This window comes from Harpia harpyja, chromosome 16 (genome assembly GCF_026419915.1).
Source record: "Harpia harpyja isolate bHarHar1 chromosome 16, bHarHar1 primary haplotype, whole genome shotgun sequence".
NCBI classification, from domain to species: Eukaryota; Metazoa; Chordata; class Aves; order Accipitriformes; family Accipitridae; genus Harpia; species Harpia harpyja.
In genome coordinates, this window is record NC_068955.1 from 4,268,062 (window position 1) to 4,288,143 (window position 20,082).

Here is a 20,082-nt window from a genome sequence, read left to right on the forward strand (position 1 = left end):
CGCTGCCCGCCTGACGCCTCCCCCGGCCGGCGCGGCCATGGCGGCGCGGCGGCGCTGAACGAGACGGGTATGGCGGGTCCCGGCGCGGCCCCTCCGCGCCTGGCTTTGGCCCTGGCCGCTTTGGCAGCGTTTGTCGCCGTTAAGTACTACCGGGACGCTGAGGCAACCCGGCAGCAGGTAACGGGAAGGGTGAGAGGTGGCGGGGGAAAGAAGGGGGGGGGAAGGCGGTCCTGAGGCCGCGCTGCCCCTCACAGAGGGAGGGATGAAATGGCGGGCGGACCCGATCGCGCCGCCGTCGTGGGGATCGGGGGGGGGGGGGGGGGGTGGCGGCCGCGGGGCTGAGGGGAACGCGGGCGTTGAGGTGGCCACCGGGGGTGAGGTGGCCGCTGCTGGGCTGAGGGGACCCCCGCACATAGGCGGGCAGTGGGATTGAGGTGGCTGTGGCCAGGCTTGAGGTGACCGCCAGGCATCGGTGGCTACTGGGATTGAGGTGGCCACGGGCTGAGATAGCTGCCACCGGGCTGAGGTGACCGCCAGGCATCGGTGGCTGCTGGGTTGAGGGAGCCATCACCAGGCTGAGGTGACCACAGAGCTGTGGTGGCTGCCACGGGGTTGTGGTGGCCAGAGCGTGTTGGTGGCTGCAGTCTTGAGGTGGCTGCCGGAGTTGAGGTGGCCACCGCCGGGGCTGTGGTGACCATGAAGCCGTGGCAGCCGCTGCTAGGCTGTGGGGACAAACAGGTATCAGCAGCTGTGGAGCTTGAGGTGGCCACCGCCAGGCTGTGGTGGCCGCCACCAGGCTGAGGTGACCATTGAGCTGTGGTGCTCACCACACACCAGTGGCTATGGGCTTGAGGTGGCCACTGCCAGGCTGAGGTTTTGCAGAGCTGTGGTGGCCACCGGGCTTGAGGTGGCCACAGGGATTGTGGTGGCCACCACAATCACAGAGCTGTGGTGACCACCAGGCACCGGCAGTGGCCGTGCCTTTGAGGCTGGCTGCCCCTGCCAGAAGAAGGAGGAAGAGCAGGAGCACCAGACCTGGCCCTGCTCTTGGCATAACGCTTCGCTCCTCCTCTCGACATGGCCTCTGAAGGTGTCTTTCCTTCCCGCTCTATTACCTGTAATAAAAAAGGCCCCAAACTTTCAGATGTTTGTGGATTTTTTTCATACTAGAAATGCAGGTCTTGTGTGCCCTGACTGTAGAAGCAGCAAAGGAGTGGAGGATGTGAGCTGAAAAATGGGAAGGCTTTTTAGGGGCTTTGTTGTGTTTTGTTTTTTTTTTTAATTAGGCTGATTGACATTGGTTTTGATTGTAATCTGTATAATTCAAATGGCTGCTGCATGCTTTGGAGAAAGCGTGCCTTTTTTAAAGATCGTACTCCCCTGGCTCTTCACTTGGGCGTGCCTCCTTGAACATCTAAAAAGGTTCACGGGAAAGAGCAGACTTCTTGTTCTTGATATTTCTATGGTAAAAAGACAAGTGTTTTTAAATGATGGCTCTTTTCTTTGTCTCTTCTTGCATTGCAAAAAGGGGAGAATGGCTCAAACCAGTTAATTAGAAGAATAATTCTGACAGGGGCAGAAGGGTCAGGGCAGTCCTTCACAGGGTGGCTGAGAGGACCTCAGCCCTGCTTGACGAAAAGCCAGGTCTTCTGGAGGTTCTGTGTTTCCTAGAGGACAGGCAGACGGCTGTGACTGGGCATTGCTGGAGAGGAGAACAAAATGTGAACAGCCCAAGGTTTTTATTTTTCCTTCATCTTGCTGAAAACATATGTCTTGTCTCTTTCTATGGAAATGTTTATTTAGCTAAACAACCCACAAGCAGGTGGGAGAAGAAAACTCTTTGTGAAAACCACAACACTCTTCCTCTACAAAAAGACTGAAAAAGCTCAGTCTTACTGCTCTGGCACAAACAGGGAAACTTTTTATTTCTTATAATCCCAGATTAGAAAGAAAAAAGAAAAAACCACAAGCTCTGGAGAGCTTTCTTTAACATGAATGTTATCGGGAAGCAAAGGGCAAAGCCCTGACTTCTCTCTCCCCTTTTAAACATAATTTTTATCATCCCTTTTGACTGAGTGCAGCAAGACGGGTGCGTGCTCTGCAGAAGTCTTTGTTCCTCCATGGTTGGGGTCTTATCTCCAGCTGGGTGGGTCCCTGGGGCCCCAGTGGCGAGGCTGTGGACAGGGGCTCGCGCGATGGTGCTGCTGAGCTGCCATGCTTTGTGAGCGTAGAAATGAATGTTTCCAGAGGGAGCAATCTGTCCTGCAGGGTTGTGCAGAACTGATGCGCTGTGCCAGTACTGCCTGGAGCGCGCCTTTGCTGGAGAAGTGGCTGTTTTAACCTGCACTGGGGAGGGCACCGTTGTCTGGAGGAGGCAGGAGCCCGGTACCAAACCTACCAGCAGGGAGGCTGCATTCAGCCGGCTGCTGGCACACGTGTGAGATGTGTGTGCGTGCACATAAGTTGCCTGACCGCAAAGCTACCACATTTCTGGCCAATTGCGGTTGTAGGAATAATTATCTGATGGTTCTGCAGCTGATGGTTTTTTATTGCTTGACCTATGTGAAAGTGCAGGCTGAGGGGATGGGAGCGTGCTCTCAATTCTTGTCTGTAGATTGACTTTTGGATGCTAATGTCCAACACCAGGCACCTGTATTCCCCCCTTCATGTTCTCCTGTCTTAGACGCAGTCAGAGGTGTTCTTCTGTATGTGTGGGGTATAACTGGTTCCCTTTCTGCCTTCAGCCCTGTTCAGTAAATGATCACGACTTTTTCCTAATACTAAGCAGCAGGCGGTCTAACCAACTAAAAACTTTGTCGCTCATTTGCCTCCCATCCCTTGAGGTCCCTGTCTGTGAAGTGCAAAAAGAAGAGAGACTCTAAAAGATTCATCAGCAGGGAATCGCTGATGCGCTGTGGAGAGGACTAGGAAATGGACCATCTCTTCAGAGCTCAGTACTCATCCAGGACAGCCTCCTCGGCAGAGGGGGAAGCCATCTTTCGCTCCCGGCACGCTTCCCTGCGCCATGAGCCGGCTCCCAGACAGTGAGCGATCACAGGGGCCCTTACGAGGTTAATGCATTACGTGCTGCGCACAAGCAAGATCTAGAGCCGAGAGGGGTACTGAAGCCTGGCCCAAGGCTTCATGACGTGACCCTGGCACATGGCTGTCAGGGAACAGGGCAGTTGCGCAGGAAAATGTTGTTATCTGTTTACAGGGCCAAGGATGTGCATCCCCATTCATTTGGGGAGCAGAGGCACAATTTTGGCCCCAGGAACGTGGACAGTCCAGAGTGGATTATTCCTGTGTGTAGATAAATAACCATCTTGTTCCTTCATTCCATCTTTCAGCTGTGTAGTTTCTGCATGCTCCCTTCCTTGTCTTTCCTCAGCCATGTCTGCGTCCAGATCTCTGGTTTGTATTCCAGGGTCTTTATTTTTGTCTGCTTCAGTCCTAAAACTGCCCTGGAAGGCCCTTAAGTGCTTTTGTTGCTGCAGTTGACAGGAGCAAAGCCTTCCAGGCTGCATTAGTGCTGCTTCAGGCTGGCAGGCAACAGATGGAAAATAAACTAGTTCAGGAGCTCTGGGGATGGTAATGGTGCTGCAGGCAATAGAGAATAAACACGGTTAAACAGCAGAATACAGAGTATTTATCCTTGCAGCTTTAGGCTTTTACGGGGGGTGGCAGGGGAAGCTGCCCCAAATGATGGGTCACAGGGGATGTGCTGCAGGCTGGCTGGCAGTGATGTGGCTTGTCTGACTTGCTACATCTCTCTTCCTCTCACACCAACGTGGAGCTCTCTTGTTCTGCCTGCAAGTTGTTCCTTTCCCTTCACTGCCAAGTGCTGCGGAGTGGAAATGACTAGAAGAATCTAGAGCCTTTCTGAGGCTGCTCCAAGGGAGACATTGCGTTTCAGTAGTGTCTTCCACTGGATGATCTCTGTGTGGGCTTTGCAGAGGGAGAAACTGAGGCGCAGCGTGGCTGGGATCTTGCAGAAGTTTCTGGAGAAGACCATGGGATTTGTGGCTCCCCGATGTATGGCCAAATGAGCAGGCAGTGCTCCCTGCGGAGCAAAGGTCTGAAATGCTCCATCCAGTCCTGAGGCTAGAGACCTGGAGGGGATCCTGACCAAAGCAGGGCAGTTGTGTACAGTAATGCTGGCATGGATCTCAGCACGGGTGTAAGTTAAGTTGCTTTCTGCAGAGTTACAAGGGCTCAGTTCATTTCCTTTGTGTTTTTGCAATGTGGATAGTCATGTATTTGACTGCCTTTGTTTCACTGCGCATCAGTTAATTACAGAAATCACAATCTCCAGGTGCTCTGAATATCTGCAGGTTTAGGACTAACTATCTGGAAAAAGTTGGAAATTTTTCTGACAAAAGACTTTGAGGCCGACTCAGAGCAAATGATTCAGTTTGAATTACTCAGCCAGATGTAGTTTTAATATGCTCATGCCAACAGTTCCTGGACACGGATCCCAGTTGTAAATAGCACAAAATCCTGCCAAGGGGCGTTAATCTTTCGATTTGATGGCTGTGTTTGTGTGCTGGAAAGAATGCAAATTAACTCTGAAGCTGAGAGGGGCTGGAGTGAATTTCTGCAAGAGGTTAGAATGAAAGCTCACTTGCCTATTCTTCCCAAACTAGGAGCTGGCCCTGAAGTCTTTGGGAAGTGAGGGGCTGTTTCTGTTTTCTTCTCTGGACACAAACAATGATCTGTACCTCAGTCCGGAAGAGTTCAAGCCAATAGCTGAAAAGCTGACGGGTAGGTATCTATCTACCTTGCAGAGCTCTCTCTGCACAGACCGAGCAAAAGCCAAAGATAATGCACTCAGCAGTTTGTATCCGTGTCTTTATTTTTTTCTGGGTGCTGTTTTGGGCCTTATTTACATGAGGAGAGGCTGCTAAGCTTTACGTGTTTTTGAAAAGGCTTAAGCACTAGACATCACTTTCACAAAGTAGAGTTTTTATAAGACAGAAGATCCCATTGCTGGACTAGCAAAGTACATAAGTTACTTTGTCTAGAGCTTAAAGGGGGATTTGGGATGGGTGAATGCAACAAATACAGCTCAGCCCAGGCTAGGCCAAAACTGTTAGTGAGTCGCAGCACTTCATTCATATGCTTCTCCAGCTGTAGCAGGCTCTCCCAGATAGCAGTTGTGAGAGATCATGTTTGGAGACTGTACCAGTGCATGGCAAATGTCTCTTGGTGGTGCCAAGCAGGAAGAAGCATGGTGATTATAATGTACAGGAGAGCTTACAGTACAGTCGAAATACAGACAGTTGCTTGCTTGTGCTGTAATGAATTGGCTAAAGCATGTATTCTGATCCCTCCTAGGTGAAATGAGGCGGCTTAACTGAGCCATGGGGTTTAGAAAGTCGTCCGCTGAAAAGAGGGCTCCACTTTAATTCATGCAGCTGAAGCTGGTCTCTGGGGTGGGTCTGAGTTCTGCCGCTGCGTACAGCGTAGGGACAGCTGGGAAACTCCCAGTGCTCCTGGATTTGCCAGGATAAATGTGTAATCGCTTCACAATTGCTTAAAAAGGGAGGGAGGGGAAACAGCTGCTTAAATTCCTGTCCCTTTGTCTAGGGGTTGCTCCCATCTCAGAATTTGAAGAGGAGGAGACGCCTGATCCAAGCGGGGAGACGTTGTCTGTTGTGGCTAAATTCCAGCCTTTGGTCATGGAAACGATGACGAAGAGCAAAGACGGTTTCTTGGGAGTAGGTGTCGTGCAGGATATGTATGGCCAGAAATTCTGGTATAAACGTGTCCAATGGACTGGTAACATCAGCTGGAATAAATGCTAGCGCATCAGGAGGGGGAGATGGTGTTGCTCAAGCCCATGGGATTTGCTTTGATGAGCAAGCTCACTGCTTTCTGCGGCATTTCATTGTTTTCAGTGCACTCGGCAACACTGTGCCCCAATTAATACGCCCTTCCTGGGAAGCTTGAAGCAGACATTAGAGATGGCTCTCCTGGAGCTAAGTCCGAAAGCAGTGGTGATACGTGGTATGGTCCCCTCTCTCCCATTTCCTATTACTCACTTAATTGAAAGTTGACAGAACTATTTGGTGGTGTTTGGGCTGGTAGGAAGAATTTGAAATGTGGTATTTTTTTTTCCCCTTCTCCAAAGCTTACTTACATCCATCAGCATTACTGCATGTTTGAAGAGGCCAGTCTAGGCTCTGATAGTGTCTTTTGTTCGCAGATTTCTCATGTCGCTCTGTCTGGGCTGAGGAATTGGACTGCCCCAGCAGCCCCTATGAGCGTGATGCTTGCCAGACAGTTTAAAGCCTTTCTTCCTCCAAAGAATAAACTGGATCTTGGGGATCCATGGTGGATAATTCCTAGTGAATTGAACATCTTCACTGGGTATCTTTCCAACAACAGATTTTACCCTCCGCCTCCCAAGGGCAAAGAGGTGAGATATGAAACTCAATTTATATATACCTGAGAGGTAGTTTGTATAAATGTTCTGCCTTATAGCCCAGATGAATCACAGGAGTCCCTAGAGCAGACAAGGCTGTTGCATTATGTCTCCCTGGACTTTCTAAGGGAGCAAAAAGGCTGCAGCATACAGCCAGGAGCAGCATCTCCTAAATTGGAGGTAAATGGAGAGCAGGCAAAAGCTCTGGGCATCTGTTATGGCCAGATGAGGCTGACTTGAGTAACTTCATCTTGCTTTGTTTAAGCGTTTGGGTTTTTAGGCTAGCCTTTCCTGGACAGGTGGGGGAGAGGGTTATTCAGAAAGCGCTTGTGTGAAGTAATCATACCGTGTGGAACAGTTGCCGAGTGCCACCCCAGAGGTGGGCGTTTCATTGACAAGTGAAATGATGTGTATACATAGTTTGTAAAGGCAGGCGTGTATATTGCTCTCCCCCAGGGTGCCCAGGTAGGTGTTAGTGATCACATAGTTGATACACCTTCGCAGCCTGGTGTGTTTATTGATTGCATACCCACTCTTTCAAAGTCTTAAGTAGTATTGATGGAGGCAGCCTCATAGATCAGTTTACCGTACTCAGACATCCAAGCGACTGGGATGATGGAAACTTGCGAACAATGGGAATACCATAAAAAGCGTGGAAGATGGATTTATTTTTAAAAGCAGTCTCTTGCTTTATCTCCTTGTTTTGTGATTAGGTAGGTCTCTGAGCTAATTTTTAAGTCATAGCAGTTCTCTTGCCTTCCTGATCTGGTGGGGAGTTACTCTGGAGCTGCAGCTGACCTGCAGTAGAGGAACTGTTCTCATTTTTGCTCTCTTACAATTCCTTCTCTAGATCATAATCCACAGGCTTTTGAGCATGTTCCACCCACGCCCCTTTGTCAAAACCCGCTTTGCTCCCCAAGGAGCTGTGGCCTGCATCCAAGCCATCAGCACGTTCTACTACACGATAGCGTTCAGGTAAGGCCATGGGTTTGGGGTGTTAGAGGAGGGCTTGGGGGCACTTCTGAATTTCTTCCATATCTCAGGGAAGTGGAGAAGGCTGCTGTGATCCTGTGGCAGAGAGTGTGCATGTCATTGCATGGGCAGTCGCACTCCCAAACAAGATCCGATGTGTCCTGGCTGGGAGGGAGGTGAAGCAGTTCGGGGAAGAGGGCGGTTCATAGCCAGCTCTTGCCCATGTGTGATGCTTTGCTGACACCCAAAGAGGGCACCCGTGCTGCCAGTGTCACTGAGTCCCTGGTGAGGCAGGGACTGTTGCCCACATGCAGGACAGCAGCCATCCTCCATCACTCTTGGTTTGGAGCTATCCCTGGCTGAAAGGGGAGAGTCTGATTAGCAAGAAATTTGTTAGATTTTGGTTAATGGGGGTGGAGTGCCTTTCCAAGGGGGAGAGTCTGGGGAATTGTTCTCTTGTTTTACTGGAAGTGTTACACACAGCTTTTATTTGCCTGATCAGGCTGAAAGGGTGGCTGAGTGGGTCTTAGTCTGTTCCTGTGTTTCAAGGAACAATAATGTAATTCATCCTTCCTGGATGGACACTTACTGCCCAGTCCCAAAAGACATCAATATTGGAGATGATCCTGACACAGGGGATCTGCTCCAACCTTTTACCCTCTTCATTGTGTGACATGAAAAGCTTTTTGAACTGAACCTCAGCCCCAATTTAGCTTCATAATTTCTCGTGCCTGGAGATAACTTCCCTGCTGTCATCTGCAATGCATAATCCATTCTGTCCTCCTGGTGCTGCAGCTGATGGCTCCTTTCTTGTTTCAGGATCCATGCTGAATTCCAGCTGAATGAGCCACCAGACTTCCCTTTCTGGTTTTCCCCAGGCCAGTTTACAGGTCACATCATCCTTTCCAAGGATTCTTCCCATGTCCGAGAGTTTAAGCTCTTCGTCCCTAACAACAGGTACAGCAGTTTCTCTCTCTTCCTGGGTGCTGAACAGTCTTGAGGATTGTTTTAAATGAAGCCCAGTGGAACCCAGGGGCTCTGGGATCCTGTCCTGTGCAGGAGTGGGGGCTGTGCATGGGGGAGACTGGTGGGCTCTTTTTTAATGAAGATATGAGTGCGGTGACAGCTCTGTCCTTTGCAGTATGTGGGCATCCTGGCCCGTGCAGGGAAGGCAGATCTGCAGCCTGAGCTTTGGGCAGGCTGGTTCTGCTGTTTGCTTATCTGTTTTCCCCACACATCCTTCTCTGCCAGCGGTCATCACGGTCATCATGTCCTCAGTTCTCTAGATACAGTTGCTCCCTAAACGGGTTCTGATGCAATTTTTCAGGAATAGCTCTGTTTATCAACAGGTCTGGGGCATCTGGCTTGGAAGAGGCAGGGAAGAACAAGGGCAGAGGAGGGACATGGGAGAAGCAGGGCAGAGGTTGCTGGGAACATGGAGCATGGGATTGGGGATAGTTGTCCTTGCACAACCTGGCTGCAACTGGCATGTGCTTCAACTGAGCGTCCAAGCCTGAGCTGTCCCTTGCCAAACCACTTTAGAGGGAGGTACCTGCAGGCCCATGGGAAGACACGCAGGGATGGGAAATTTAAGTTGTCCTGATACTGCCCTAGAGACAGGCAGCAGCCTCTTTGTTAGTAGCACTGCTGCAAGCACTGCTCCCTTTGACCTGTCCCAGCAGTCCCTGGCTGTGGCAGGGACTCTTGCAGATGTCAGATACCTGTTGGAAGCTGCAGAAGGTGTCTGTGATGGATGAGCTCACGCTTTTCAGCCAAGTCCCTGGAAAATCTGGCTGAATTGAGCTCTGCAGTTGTCTGTAAAACTGGCAAATGCATCCCTACTAGTTGCTGAGGATCCCTGACCCATTTCAGGGTCTGATTCGCTCACCGGTAGCTGTCCCTTGGTACTTGGAGGATGGGGAGAGACAGGCAGGTTGTGGAGAGCAGCCCCTGGCAATCCCAGTGCCTGGCTTAAAGCACTGAAGTTCAGCAAAGCCTGATGCTTTTGCTTCAACATATTTTTTGCTTGGTGTTTCACAGGTTAAGGTTTTGTGAGCATAGCTTCGCACTAGCTCATCCCTGCTCTCTGGCAAGCAGCTGGAAGCGTTTCAGGGGAAAGAAGCTTCAAATCTCTTTGCCCGTGACGGCTGGAGTGAAAATTCTATTATAACATTACCCTGGCGACTCAATCCCTATGGCTCTGTCAGCACATTTGTTGCAGCAAGCAGACACTTACGGCTCTGCCAGCAACTCCTTACAAAAGCCTTTTGCTTCCAAAAAACACTTTTAAGAGTTCCGCAGGATCAGAATGTGCAAGTTAAGTGCTGGGAAGGAAGGGGGGAGCAAAGACACCTCTCTCTTCTGTACTCTGACAGTACTCAAAGGTGTGAGCGCATTTGCCCAGAGTGTTGCGTGGGTGCCTGGGCCCTGATCCAGCAGGGATCTAGTGTTGCTGGTCTTGTGCAGGGAACACGGTGATCTCCAAGGAGCCAGAGGCTCTGGGCTTCAGTGCTGACCCTGCAAGAGGAGCACTGGGTGTTCTCATTTGTTTGGGGTTTCCCATACACAGCTTTAGCCTTGGATGACTCTGAACATACTGGGTTCGCCTTGCAGGTCTCTGAATGTTGATATGGAGTGGCTGTATGGGGCGAGTGAAAGCAGCAACATGGAAGTGGATATCGGTTACCTGCCTCAGGTCTGTAGTCACTCTCAGTCCTCCATATGTGTGCAGCATCTCAGCAGGGATTTATGCTGCCATGGTCCTGAGCTGTATAACCTCAGTTATCCCTGTTCTTTAGAGCTTTCTCTTGAACATTTCAATATAATAATATAACCTCTGTTGATCTGTGTATGTCCTCTGCAGCAGCGTGGCTCCCTGTTGCCAGTTCTTGTAATATTTTTTTTTTCCGTCTGTGTGGGTTGAATCCTAAGCTCTTGGAGTCATGCGACTTTTTCAATTTTTAAAAAGTTGTCTGACAGGCAGGGGGAAGATTAGGAGCTGAACCCAGGCCCTGAGCCCAGAGGGGAGTACGAACAACAGTGTGTCTAATTTAGAAACTGCATGTGGTAACCCCAGTTCTTGGGACAGGAAATGTAAGTCAGGATTTTGAATGCCTGAACTTAACAGTCCCATTTTCTCCTAAACTAGATCCATGTTTCTTTTTAATTGCGAAAAGTCAGGAAAAGAGACTTGCAAAATAATATCAGATGTACCAGAACACTGAACTGCAGGGAAGCTCCTGAACAGCTTTCCCTTTTGCACCCTCTTGTGGCTAGCCGCGGGCTGTGTAAGGGCTGTGCTGGCGATATGAGCAAGAGCTTCAAACTAGCCCTGCAGGTCCCAATGATTTTAAGGATCGGGTGTCCCACAGTCAAAAATCTCCACTGGGAAAGTGGGAACATGGAGTGAACAGGTCTCATGCCTTTCCAATCTAGCGAGCACAGTCAGACAATAACTGAAGGAAATGAAGTTGCTTTCCTGCTATTCCCCAATAAAACACATCTGCAACTGGTAAAGTGCAGCTCTGGGAGACAATAGATCAAGCTGTATCTTCATTAGAACATGCACAGTCTTATTTTGCATCTTTATCCTGTCCTGGAGTACAGAAAAACCAGGAGTGGGGTGTCTGCAATGTCCAACTCAGCCTGTTCTCCTGCAGATGGAGCTGGAATCGACAGGGCCTTCAATCCCCTCTGTGATCCATGACGAGAACGGAAATGTGATTGACAGCAGGGATCCCTCAGGGGAGCCCATTCAGTTTGTGTTTGAAGAGATAACCTGGCAGCAGGAAATCCCCTGGGAAGAGGCAGCCCAGAAGCTGGAAGTGGCCATGTATCCATTTAAGAAGGTGAGGAAGGGGCCGGGCGCTTCCTTGGGACATTTATTTGGGGTGGGTAATCTTCACTGAGATGTCCAGTAACCTCGAGGACCAGCAGAAACCAGAGGTCACAACCTGGTCAGCATTCAGAATAGTGTGAGGGTCTCCCAGCTCAGCATGTGACTCCCAGACACTCTGTGTGGCTTGATGGACTTCCAGTTTCCAGATGAGGGAGTACAGCATCTCTGAAAGGCCATTTGGGGTCGAACAGCAGCACAGGCAGGAGCAAAGCCTAGAAGTCATGTGTCCCGGGCTTGTATTGTAAATGTAGACTCATGCTTCCTTCCTCTTATCAGTAGCTGCCGACGCAGTTTCTGAGTGAAGCAGGTAATCACGCTGCTTACAAATGGTTTTCCTCTGGCATTACTTTTGCAATGTTCAGCTACCTTTGGACCAAGCTTTCCTTATCAGCAGAAAACACACAATCCGCCTGTGCCTCTGCATCCCGCAGTGAGACACAAATTTATAGCATTGGGTGACCCAAACTATTTAACATGCCAGTAGCCTGTGGAGCAGATGGCTACTGCCTGTCACTGCTTCCTTGGCTGAAGGGACACGTTTCAATGGCTGCCTCCTTGTGCGTGAGCTTACAAATGTCCCTTTGAGCTGCCAGGATGTTAATAAAGTTCCCTTCATTTGAGTGATTGGAACAATTTCTGTGCAGGGTCCCTCACAGCCAGTTTTTAGGCCATTTCAGTGAGGTTTTGTAATAAATATCTCAAGGCCAGATTTCCCAGGCTGCTGAGGTGTGTTTGTTGACAGCCTGCCTGCAGTTGTGCAGATGCTTTCTGCAGTGTGTAAAGATGGGGTTGTGCAGGTGCCAGTAACAGCCCACAGGCTGTGTGAGGGGCTCGCTACAATCTCACTGGGAGATGAAGTTGTCCTTGGGGAAAGTACCACAGTTGTCATTTGCTTTAATCTGCAGAAGGTACTGCAGATTAAAACTCGTGTGTGCGTCACCTCTGGGATGTGGCAGGTCTGGTTCCTTCAGACCCTGCTCGTATTTGAGGTGGGCTGTTCTGTGTCTATTTCTCAAGCTGTCTCTCTGCCTCCAGGTCTCCTATCTTCCCTTCACACAAGCTTTCGAGAAAGCAAAAGCAGAAAAGAAGCTGGTGCACTCGATCCTGCTGTGGGGTGCCCTGGATGACCAGTCCTGCTGAGGTGAGGACATTCCCAGCGTGGCTGGAAGAATGATGTACCTCCTTCAGGCTCTGAGAAGAGCTGGGGGTCAGGGAGCTGTTCACGAGCCAGCGGTAAACGTTGTGTTACTCGTTTCGGCACTGAAGATGCTGAACAGAAAAAGGCTGGAACTGGGTGATTACTGATCAGGGCTTAGGTCCCCAGTGGCAGGATCAGATCTATTTGAGACAAGCCCTAGACCAAGTCACTAATTCAAGTGCCTTTTTCAAGGTAGAGGCATGGGTCTGGACTTTCTCCTTTCTCTTCCCCTCTCAGTCTGCATGGATAGAGGCAGCATCTGCAGGGTGAAAGGGACACTGCTCTCTGCTTTGTCCCTGACACCTGCACAGGAGAAGCCAGAGCCAGATGTGTGGGCCTGGGGTTGTCCTGATGTGTAGCTGTTTCCCTCCCCATGCCTAAGAACTTGCATGCCACATTGGGCAGGAGTGATGGGTGGGAGAGGGGCAGGTATCTTTAGTCCTACTGCCCTTAAAAACTCTTCAGCATGTATGGCCTCTGCTCAGCATGAACAGCAAGAGGCACTCAGGGTGGGTCCACAGGGCCTGATCCTTTCCTAAATGCACCACACCAGTCGGTCTCTGTGGCAAGCTTGTCCTGGTCCTTCTGTTGCCTTGCAAGTGGCTGGGGTCTGCTCTGGTGAGTCTTCTCTGCCAGCAGCACAAACGGGAAATAAAAAGCTATGGAAAGCTGCCAACAAAGCAGAAATAAGACAATGGACCAGGCTGGGGGGAGCCTGAGCCAGCTGCCACAGCAACTAGAGTGTTGGCATCACAGTGGCATCAAACATGGCAACTGTCAGCTCAGGAAACACAGCAAACCACTGTCTGCCTCTCTTCCTATGCCAGGTTCGGGGCGAACTCTCCGGGAGACCGTCCTGGAAAGTTCGCCCATCCTTGCCCTGCTGAACGAGAGCTTCGTTAGCAGTTGGTCATTGGTGAAGGAGCTGGAAGAGCTGCAGGTGAGTGTTGCAGCCACATCTGCCATCTTTGCGTTCAGTGCTGGAGAATGCAGACAGCGCTTGGCACGGGGGGTGCCAGCAGGAGCAGGGAGCTCACACCTGTGCCAGTGGGGGATTTCAGTTCCAAGCCCTCCATGTCCTAGCAATTACAGGGGCCAAGCAAACACCAGATGGAGGCAGGCTAAGAAAATGGCACCATCACCCCTTTCACTCTGTCATGGTGCCAATTTTAAAAGCTAAACCAGATGCTTCACTGCAAGATAGCCCTGCCCAAGGCCATTTGTGCCATCAACAAACTGACTTCTCTGTAACCCAGGGAGCAACCAAATACTGTCTGAACCCTGAGTCTCCTGATCGCACCTTTCCCCACTTACGAGCCTGTCTCTGGGCCTGTGCTGTCAGCTGGGGTCAATCACGGAGCTGGAGACTCTGGGAGAAGCTGGGATCAGGCTGTTGGTGCGCCTGGGAACTGCCAGTGATGGGGTGATTTTATTGTTCAGGGAGAAAATCTACAGCTGAAAAGCGAGGAGAAGACTGACTGAAAGGGAATAGTAAAGCAGATAGTGAGAACGGAGCCAGTTACTGCCATGCTGCAGAGTAGCTTTTTGGTCTGCCTTCTCCTGCGTTCGGTGTACTCCTCCTGTGCTGTTCTGCTAGTTTTGGTGTGTGCAGGCATGTTTCTTTGGGGTCTCCTTACAGAGCAACAGAGAGAATGAGTTCTACAGCAAGCTGGCTGACCTGCACCTGGAGAAATACAACTTCCCCGTGGAGATGATCATCTGCCTCCCCAATGGCACAGTGGTATGTTCATTACCCCTTTAGCTGGGCTTGGCTCTTCCCATCAGAATGTGCTCTTTTCAGGGTCATCTGCAGACCCCGAAGCGAGTGTCTGCTCCCCCAGCCATCACCTGGCTCCTCGAGCCTTTGTGGGGCTGCAGTCCCTCACGGTGCTGTGCTCTGAGGGATGCTGCGGCAGACAGACAGCAGCTCTACCAAGAAATCTGAAACAAATGTCTTTTTATTCAGAGACAGAACAACAGCAGCTCTGGGTGCAGGGAGGGGAGAACAATCAGACTTGAACCAAATGTCTGCCTGTGTTTCCTCATTGTCCCTGGTTGGAGTCAGTGACCTTTGGGAAGCCATTGTAGCTTGTTTCCTGCACCCATTGTCCCTTGTGCTCATGCTTTGGAGAAAATCCCTCCTTATCAGCACCTTCTAGCACATTTATCTTGATTCCCCAAGTTTGTCACAGCAAATCAGCCATTAGCAAGTCCACATGCTTCAGCTCTGCTGTTGCTCCCCAACAGCCCCCCCACCTTGGGTTTGAAGAATGACAGCAGTTCCTGACACTTGACAGTGCGGTGCTTTGCTGTGCGTCAGCAGCCAGGCTGTCTGTAGTGGAGAATCCTGCCAGGGCTAATCTGATTGTGCCCCACACTTGCCAGATATTAGCTAGTAACACATGCAGTGAATCCTTGCTGTCTCTTTAGTGGCTCCCCTCCAGATGAGGGATGGCTGGTGGCTTCAGCTCAGCCTGTCAAGGTTGCCGTGTTCAGTGGCCACATGTCCCCCTTTCCCACCTCCATGGGGGAGCGGAAAGCACAGAGGCATTTGAAGCTCAGGTGCTGGTTTTGCAGCTGAGCTGGGCTGAGAGCACACACCCCAGCAGTCAGCGTGGTCGGGCTGCCGTCTCCCCAGCCCTTACTCAGAGCTAGGTTTTACGCCTGCATGATTTTTCCCAAATCACCTTCATCTTCTTCTTAACCTAAGCGAGGGGTCAGCACTCTTGGGGGAAGAAACAGCCTTTCGTACCTCTTTTTCTGACTGTAAAATGCAAACCTGAATCCTGGATGCTGAATTAGCATTTGCAAAGTATTAGAGATTCTTCAAGAGTTGTTACAGTTTGTCACCTATGTCCTGGCCAGAGGCCAAGGCAGTGGATGGGGAATTGTTCTGGCCCTTAAAGTCTCCTCATCTTTTTTTTTTTCCCAGATTCACCATATCAATGCCAACTACTTCCTGGACATTACTTCTATGAAGCCTGAAGATGTTGAAAGCAGCATCTTTAGTTTCTCAACCAATTTTGAAGACCCTTCAACTGCAACTTACCTCCAGTTCCTGAAGGAAGGACTGCAAAGAGCAAAACCATACCTGCAGACCTAAAAACAAAGGCACCTGAATGCCCCACAGAGATGGCCAAAGACTTCAGAGATCTATTTTGATTACAGCAATTCTTCCTCATCTTCATGCCAGACATTGATGTTAAGATGCAGACAGTCCCAGGACCGGGGCTTTGCTCTGGATGTTGGTTTGAGGCTAAGTTTCAAGTGATACCAGTTTACATAACCTGCCCTTTTGAGTTCAGGCAAATTTTTACAGGAGTGAAAATACTTGAATCTATAAACATTCTCGGTGCATATGCCTTGATTTGCCACCCACCCTCGTGTTTTTCCAGCTCCTGTTCAGACTCTGTGGTGAAACTCGCGTAACGGCTGTACCAAGCGTCACCCGGAAACCCTGATCTCAAGGACTGGACTGTGTGTTGAATCACGGAGAACAGCATTGCCATTACGACCGAACACTCGTGGTGCGCGCCTGTGCCCTGTGGGCGAAGGTGCAGAATCCAGCGCAGGTGGGAAGTTCCCTCCTGGTAGCCGGTGTCCTCCGCACCTCCTCGCCAGCAGCAGCTCTGAGCTGTAAGCTGCCTGGTGGCTTGGATGCCAGCTCTTCACGATGGCATTTATTGACAGCAGTGGCAACCAATGCATAATGGGACTGTAGCTGGTAATGCGTAGACATGAACGTAGGAGGTTCAAACTGGAGGCTTGAGCTCTGGAATGGCCTCCTCCCAGCACCCTGTGTGACAGGGTGGGAGAGCTGTTTCACTTATTCAGGTTCTTTGCATCTGAGGGAGGTGCTGAGGTTGACACAGTGAAATTAAGGAACGGAGACCAGGGCATTAGAGGTATGGTGCAGCTCAGAGATGTCAGGCGTGAATTAACTCGGGGGGGATTAGGGGTCAGAGCCCCATGAGCTCCACCAGTGCAGTACGTGCACTCCAGGCTACAGGACATGGTAGTGAGCAGTGCCCCCACCCCATTCAGCCCAGGGCTGCTCCCACCCCATCGGCTTTGAGAGCTTTGTTCTCCCAGTGTCTCCTCGGAGATGGTGAAATGCTCTGTCCATGTTTGCTTTGAGCTTCCAAGTCACGATGAATGATGAACCACAACGAAATTCCCTTTGGGAACTTCAAGTTCAGTGTTGCCCTGAGAGCATTAACTGGTTGAGAACTGAGCAGTTTTAAAAGCCAGCAGTACTAAAATTTTCAGGAGATTTTTCAAAGAAATTGTTAGGACAGAACGCCATTGTCCCTTATCTGTAACCACCCTGAGCAGTTGCTCCTACTCTGTACCAGTGCCTGGCTACAGAGTGAGCGTAATTTGGAGAAGGAAAGGTTAAATGAAACGGGTTTTAAAGTATATTCCTGTAGATAGGTGAGGAGACAAAGCATCTTCAATAGATGGCTGCAAACAGCCATGGCTGTTGATGCTTTTTCTGCTCTCTGAAGCACAATTTTGTTGGACCAAATCAGACAGGGAGAAAAAGGGAGAAAAGCCTTTTTTTTTTTTTTTTTTTTTTTTTTTTTTGTAAGGGGTGTTTTCATTCCTGGGTTCCAGGACCTGGGAGGAACCCAGGCATCGTGATTACCCTGTCCCCACCCTGCCCCAGCCCTCCTGTCTGTATCCGTGCCTGGAGACTGAGCTTAGATGGACCTCTGGGCTGAACCAGTGTAAGTTCACTTAATTGCTCTAGTGAGATTAATTACCCCTGGGATGTTTCTCAGTATTGGCTTTATAACTATGCATTAGCTCTGCACTTTTCTTGCACTCCAAGGGGCCTGCAGTAATGACAGGTTTGGATCTGGCAGCGCTTTCAGCTGCAGAAAGTGCCAAAGCCTCCAGGCGGTGTTTGAGACCGAGCTCCTGTCGCAGCAGCGGTCTCGTCCCTTTGGGGGGGGCTTTGGTTTTGTCCCTTCAGGGCACTTTGGTCCAAGCAGAGAGCGGCAGAGGAGACCGAGTACCTGCCTCCCCCCAGCTCCTTGGGAGGCACAGCTGCAGCGTAGATCTGCCCTTCTGGCTTTTACAAAGCTTCACGTGAGGTATTTTTGCTGCACCTTTCCTGAGCCCCTCAGTCAGGGGCTTCGGACTTCCAAGCTGCGTCTGTCAGTTGTGCTCGGGTGGAGAGTTTATTCCATTTCTTTATCCTTCCCACTGGTTTTGCAGCAGAAGGGGCTGGAGAGGGCAGTGGCTGGGCAGGCAGGGATTGCTTTTGTCTTTCAAGGCTTGGAAAAACAGGCACAGCAGTGGTTCCGCAAGGCTGGGGGAGCCCCTCGGCCTCACGCTGTGCCGAGGTCGGGAGTTGCACGGGGCAGCATCGCTCATTTGATCCTGCAGAAGCAGAGGTCCCTGGCAGCGACAGTGCCTGCGACAGTCCCACGCACAAGTAGGGTCCGTGCCTGAGCCTGCGGTGAGCCCCGGCTCGCACGAAGCCTTCGGCATCCCCGAAAATACCTCGTGGTTTTTTCCTCTGGTGAACCGCTGGGCTCTCGCAGCTCTGCCTGGAGCCACCTCGCAGCGCTCCTGGGCTGTCCGAGCTCGGGGTTAGTCCGAAGGGTGGCAGAAGGAGCCCAGGCAGCCGCCCCCAGGCTGGAGCGATCTGGGGGGTCGGGGGGGGGGAACTGTCCTGTGTCCCCCCATTAACTGCAGAGCTGCCTAATTGATCTGTCGCTGCCCATTCGCTGCCGTGGGTGGGCTCCGGACAGAAGCTGTTGCCGGAGGCTTTTATTAATACGTGCCAAGCTTTTTGTCTCCTCTTTGTAAACTTGCTAAGTTGTTTTTTTTTTCCGATAGGTTTGTGATACCTCTTGGGGCGGGGAGGAGGTGCTGCTTTTCCCCACCTCCTGGGCTTTGTGACGCTCTGGTCCGAAACCCAGACGGGGCCAGAGCCGATGTTTTCTCAGCGAGGGTCCGGGGGGAGAAGCAGCCCCGCGCGGTTCGGTGCCGGTTGGCGTGAGGGGGCCCTCGGGCCCCGGCTGTAGCTGCACTCGTTAAACCCATCCCACCACCTTCGGCCTCCTGCACTCCTTGCCTCCGGGCGGACGGGGCGGGGAGGGGGGCTGGGGAGGGGGGGGACGGCGGGGCCGGCTTTGGGTGGGACGGGGGCGGCGGGAATGGCTCGGTGTGAGCATGGAGCGGGCTGAGCCACGACGCTGTCAGCCTCACGCCGCCATTACACCCCTCAGGGCGCCATTACACCCGCCCCCCCCCTTCTCCGGGGGTCCCGGCGCATGCGCGGGCGGCGGTGGCGGAAACGCGGGGGGCGGGTTCTGCTTCCGGGTAATGGCGGCGGAGGGGCCGGCAGCGGGGGCCCTGCTGCACCGCCGGCCCTCAGGTACCGGCGGGGTCCCGGGGAGATGGCAGCGGGCGGGAGCGGGGCTGGTCGCGCCTCAGGCTACCGGCCGAGGGATGGGGGCTCGCTGCTGGCCGCGGGGGTGGCGGGGAGGGGCGCCTGGCTCGGCCCCGGGGGCTCCGTGTGGGCCTGGGCCGGCCCCGGCAGTGCCCGCAGCGAGTCGCTTCTGTCTTCCAGTGAGAAGCGCCAGCGCGGCGGGGAGCGGGGTAAGATGAGCCCGGTCCGCGCCCGCGGGAGCCGCAGCACCCAGCGCTGAGCCCGCCCCGGCGGCCACCGCCAGAGCCGGAGATGGCAGCGGACTCCGTAAGTGTAACGGCCGCCCGAAACGCCTCCCGTTCCCGGCGGGCACCCGGGACCCTTCACCACCACCCACGGGCCCCCTTCCCTTCCCGGGCCCTTTCCCCACCCCGAGCTCTCCCGTGGCCGGTAGCCAGAGGGCCGTCACAGCAGTCAGTGCGCTCCCAGCTCGGAGATTGAGTTTAAAATACACCTCAGGAATTTAAAATGTGACTGCGTAAGACCAACGTTCAGGCATTGCGTGCGTAACAAGCCCCAGTGATAAATCCATGAATGGATTTGGTGGTGGACTGAGTGATATAACCTGTTTGGATTCCGGTTTGTCATTGTGGTGTTCGCTGTCCCGAGTCTTGTGCTCCCTCCCGTCACGAGAGCCTGTGACGGCTGTAAAACTGGCAGAGGGGCAGACAGAGCACTTCACCTTTTGAATCCAATTCAGAAGCATCCAGAGATCACTAAAACATTTGCTGTTTCTGAAAACACCCTCTAAGGCTGAAAACATCCTCTCATCGGCCCTCAGCTGGCATAGGCATTGAGTACACTTGTCATTTTGCCGTCATCCAAGAAACGTTTACAGTCTTATCAGTGCTGCTCGTATTAAAGCCCATGTGGAAGCGAGAGTGTTCCTTTAAATGAGACTTTCTTCTGATTTAATTTTTCTCCTGGGCCCCTCATGTGATGCTGTTTTCCTCCTTTTTGCATGTTTTCATTTGGAGCTCAATGTCTGTTACTGAGTGCTTTTAGTTTTCAGTCCTCAAAATACTCCACCTGTGTTTAAAATGCTCCTTAAGTAACTGGCTGACTTTCAGCTGAAACACTGTTTTATGGAATGAGCTAATAACCTCAGTTATTAGCAGGTTCCCAATTAAAAGTACCACTCA

General features: G+C 51.7%; 2 protein-coding genes across 9 annotated transcripts in view; both read left to right on the plus strand.

Annotated features, from left to right (window-relative positions):
• SELENON (selenoprotein N) lies at positions 1–18,559 on the plus strand. Of its 3 annotated transcripts, XR_008238619.1 has the most exons (13): positions 1–177; positions 4,647–4,764; positions 5,590–5,720; positions 6,209–6,421; positions 7,278–7,402; positions 8,219–8,356; positions 10,013–10,094; positions 11,059–11,247; positions 12,333–12,438; positions 13,323–13,435; positions 14,135–14,236; positions 15,428–16,067; positions 17,474–18,559. XR_008238619.1 is itself a non-coding variant. In XM_052810495.1 (12 exons), exons 1-12 carry the CDS (start codon positions 70–72, stop codon positions 15,596–15,598), a joined length of 1,596 nt encoding a protein of 531 aa, XP_052666455.1. In that variant the 5' UTR covers positions 1–69; the 3' UTR covers positions 15,599–18,559. The 3 variants fall into 3 exon arrangements, 2 of the variants coding, with proteins under 2 accessions (XP_052666455.1, XP_052666456.1); XM_052810495.1 differs by having other exon boundaries at positions 15,428–18,559; XM_052810496.1 differs by lacking the exon at positions 1–177 and adding an exon at positions 3,847–4,180 and having other exon boundaries at positions 15,428–18,559.
• MTFR1L (mitochondrial fission regulator 1 like) overlaps positions 17,125–20,082 on the plus strand; it is a 13,581-nt gene continuing 10,623 nt past the window's right edge. For 4 of the 6 annotated variants that reach the window (XM_052810504.1, XM_052810503.1, XM_052810507.1 and 1 more), the window contains exons 1-2: positions 17,125–17,594; positions 19,082–19,207. In XM_052810504.1, the coding sequence (XP_052666464.1) occupies positions 19,193–19,207 (15 nt within the window). In that variant the 5' untranslated portion in view covers positions 17,125–17,594; positions 19,082–19,192. Of the gene's footprint in view, positions 17,595–18,819; positions 18,887–19,081; positions 19,208–20,082 lie in introns of those variants that run through there. The other 2 variants (XM_052810506.1, XM_052810505.1) reach the window with 2 other exon arrangements.